At 35.4% G+C, this 2,701-nt stretch overlaps 1 protein-coding gene across 1 annotated transcript; it reads right to left on the minus strand.

The window, feature by feature from the left end:
* Positions 1-628: 628 nt before the first annotated feature.
* On the minus strand, positions 629-2,380 carry LOC127086041 (pectinesterase). Its single transcript, XM_051026725.1, has 3 exons — positions 1,834-2,380; positions 1,413-1,742; positions 629-1,323 (listed from the first exon to the last, which is right to left on the minus strand). Exons 1-3 carry the CDS (start codon positions 2,378-2,380, stop codon positions 629-631), a joined length of 1,572 nt encoding a protein of 523 aa, XP_050882682.1.
* Between the last annotated feature and the right edge of the window lie 321 nt (positions 2,381-2,701).

A 2,701-nucleotide genomic window follows, 5' to 3' on the forward strand; every position in this document is an offset into this window, starting at 1 on the left:
AGTGAATGAATACATGTTATACTAAATGATAATTTTATTCATGATGGACGATTAAAACCGCTCTCGCTTGATCCAACGTTGGCCGTGGAAGACCAACTGATCAGATCAGGTGCGAGACTCTCCATCAAAGCTTAACTTATTTATCACTTTTTAACAAGGATGCTTTGGAGTGGACTTCCGAAATTGGGCCGGTCTTATTTACCCTTTGACCAGTCCAGAACAACAACAATTCTTTCATTCCCATCAATTTCTCTGGCATGATCTCTCCGATCACCATCTCCCATCATCATTTATAACTCATTTAGAATCTTAGATATTTTATCTCCCTATTATATTTTATTTGAAGTTTTCAACTATCACACATTTGACAAGATATGTATTAGTTATTCATTTTAAAGAACTTACATTTATCTTTTTTCAAACATACACCCGTTGGATCATTCAATAAGAATTTGTAAAGTACAAAAGATATGTTTAAGAGTATGAATAATAATAATCTCTCTCACAATATACAAAAGAATATTGAAGATGTTGTTACAAGAATTACAATGAATTTAGTTACAAATAAATAATTAAGTACAATTATTGACATAATTATAAAGACATAGCTATAGCACAACTCAAATGATCAAAGACCAGATGTAAATGGCACAGTAGTAGCAGCCAACCATGATGGGCCTGCAAGAAGCCCAGTTACAGTAAACTTTGATGCTTCATTTGGGCTTGTAATCACATGATAACCGGGCCATTTCACTCTGTCTTTTGTCGATGAGCCTGGCCCGTAATTTTCGTATTCTCCATAATACAAAGTATCTTGAGCAAAATCAGTGTCACCCCATGGAGACCAACCCAATGGGCTCACTAAAGTGTCCATAAAAGTTTTCATCACCATAACTCTTGAGTATTGTTGCCAAGGCCGGCCCAAGTAGGTTTTATATTTGTCGACAACGGGCTTTAGGTCCGAGGCAGCCCTAATTTGACAATTGTGGAACGAAATTCCAGTGTTTTGAAATGGGTCGCCTCGACCTTGGGCCGTGATCATGTTGGCTTGACCATCTAATGGCTTTCTTACAAAAATATTACAATTTTGGAATACCACCGCGGCGTTGCCAAAGATGAAGTCTACGGTGCCGTAGATATAACATTGTCGATAAAATTGACGTTGCGCATGAGTCATGAGAGTGTCTTGGTAACCTGATATAGCACATCGATAGAAGACAGATAGATCCGAGGCCGATCGTAGCGCCACTGCTTGACCCTTGTGTGGACCAGCAGTATTTTGAAATGTTATATCACGCCCAATGAAGTGAAGTCCATCAATACCTAAATTAAATTGTTACAATAATAAATTATTTGAAATTTCGAAGTTATAAAACATGAACACAAACATCAGACACGACAATATAACTTACCAGCTGTTGCTGAGCTATAAGTAGTAAAACCTCCTTGAACACTTCTAGAACTTGTTATTATGGTATTTTGCATTCCATCACCAACCAACATAATGTTATCATTATGAACATCAACCTCAATGTTTTCTCTATAAACACCTTTCTTCACATGTATCACAAACCTTGTCTTATACTTTCTCTTAGCTGCAGTATCCAAAGCAGCTTGCACTGTCTTAAAATGTCCAGAACCATCTTTTGCCACCACAAGATTGAACTTAAGTGAAGAAGTTGATTGCAAAAGGTTCCTCTCATGCTTCGAAAACCAACTTGGAAACGACCCTTCTCCGGTTTCTACACGGATTCAGAAATTTCGATAAGTTGAAGCACAATCATTAGTAAATATTTAAAAATTAGTATATTGTAATGATTTAAAAATTATTACCTTTCTTGTGTCTCAAGAAATACATATTGATGGCTAAGGTGTTCCTTATCATCTCAATGACATTGTTTTGTACAATGAAATTGAAATCTTGATGAGCATTGAGTTCTAAAGCTCCGTTTTTACATGTTTCAATGTTTGTGAGAGAGGTTGTGAGCCATGTTTGTGCATCATTCGGCGAACATATTTTGTTCGCGTCGTTTAATCCTTCAAGTGTCCGATTGAGATGAAATATCGTGTTTTCGAACAGCTTCGAACAATCACCATGAACATTTTTATGCTCCACCGACGAGTTTTGTTGCGATTCTTTTTGCATGATAAGAGATTGTTCTAATGCTAGTTGAACAAGCATTCTTCTGAATTCAACTCTATGTTTGATTTTGAAATGATTGTTCATTTGAGTTGCGTAGTGTTTGCATGGTTGAGGATGAGGTGTTTGGTTACACCACCAATCTATGTTGTTTGAGGAAGGTTCTTTTCTTGATGAGACTATTGAGAAAATAGAACAAAATAATAAGAGTACGAAGAATGTTTTTCCAAAGATTTCCATGATTCTAATGAAGAATAGTTGAAGTGCTTAGAAATAATAAGAGTTTATGCGTTTAGATTATGATTTGTTGAATTGTTTTTGGTTATGACTTATGAGAATTAAAGCTATATATATAATTTTTTGTAGGTGGAGTGTGAGGGCTAAAAACGTGTGGAATGAATTGAAAGTGATAATGAAGAATGACACAGATACAAACTATTAATGCAATTGCAAGAAATGATTAATTGAATATAAATATAAAATCTTATCTAGTAGAGGAATGATAGTTTCTTTGAACATGGTTACCAATTTCACCTGGTAGGCTTTTGTAAGCGTTTTGTT

The sequence above is a fragment of the Lathyrus oleraceus genome, chromosome 5 (assembly GCF_024323335.1).
Source record: "Lathyrus oleraceus cultivar Zhongwan6 chromosome 5, CAAS_Psat_ZW6_1.0, whole genome shotgun sequence".
Classification (NCBI taxonomy): Eukaryota; Viridiplantae; Streptophyta; class Magnoliopsida; order Fabales; family Fabaceae; genus Lathyrus; species Lathyrus oleraceus.

Excerpts from the sequence above, each read along its gene's own strand:
- LOC127086041 (XM_051026725.1), bottom strand. The coding sequence starts at position 2,380 with ATGGAAATCTTTGGAAAAACATTCTTCGTACTCTTATTATTTTGTTCT. Across the intron at positions 1,743-1,833 it reads TTTCTTGAGACACAAGAAAG|AAACCGGAGAAGGGTCGTTT; the intron begins GTAATAATTTTT and ends GAATCCGTGTAG. Across the intron at positions 1,324-1,412 it reads TTATAGCTCAGCAACAGCTG|GTATTGATGGACTTCACTTC; the intron begins GTAAGTTATATT and ends AATTTAATTTAG.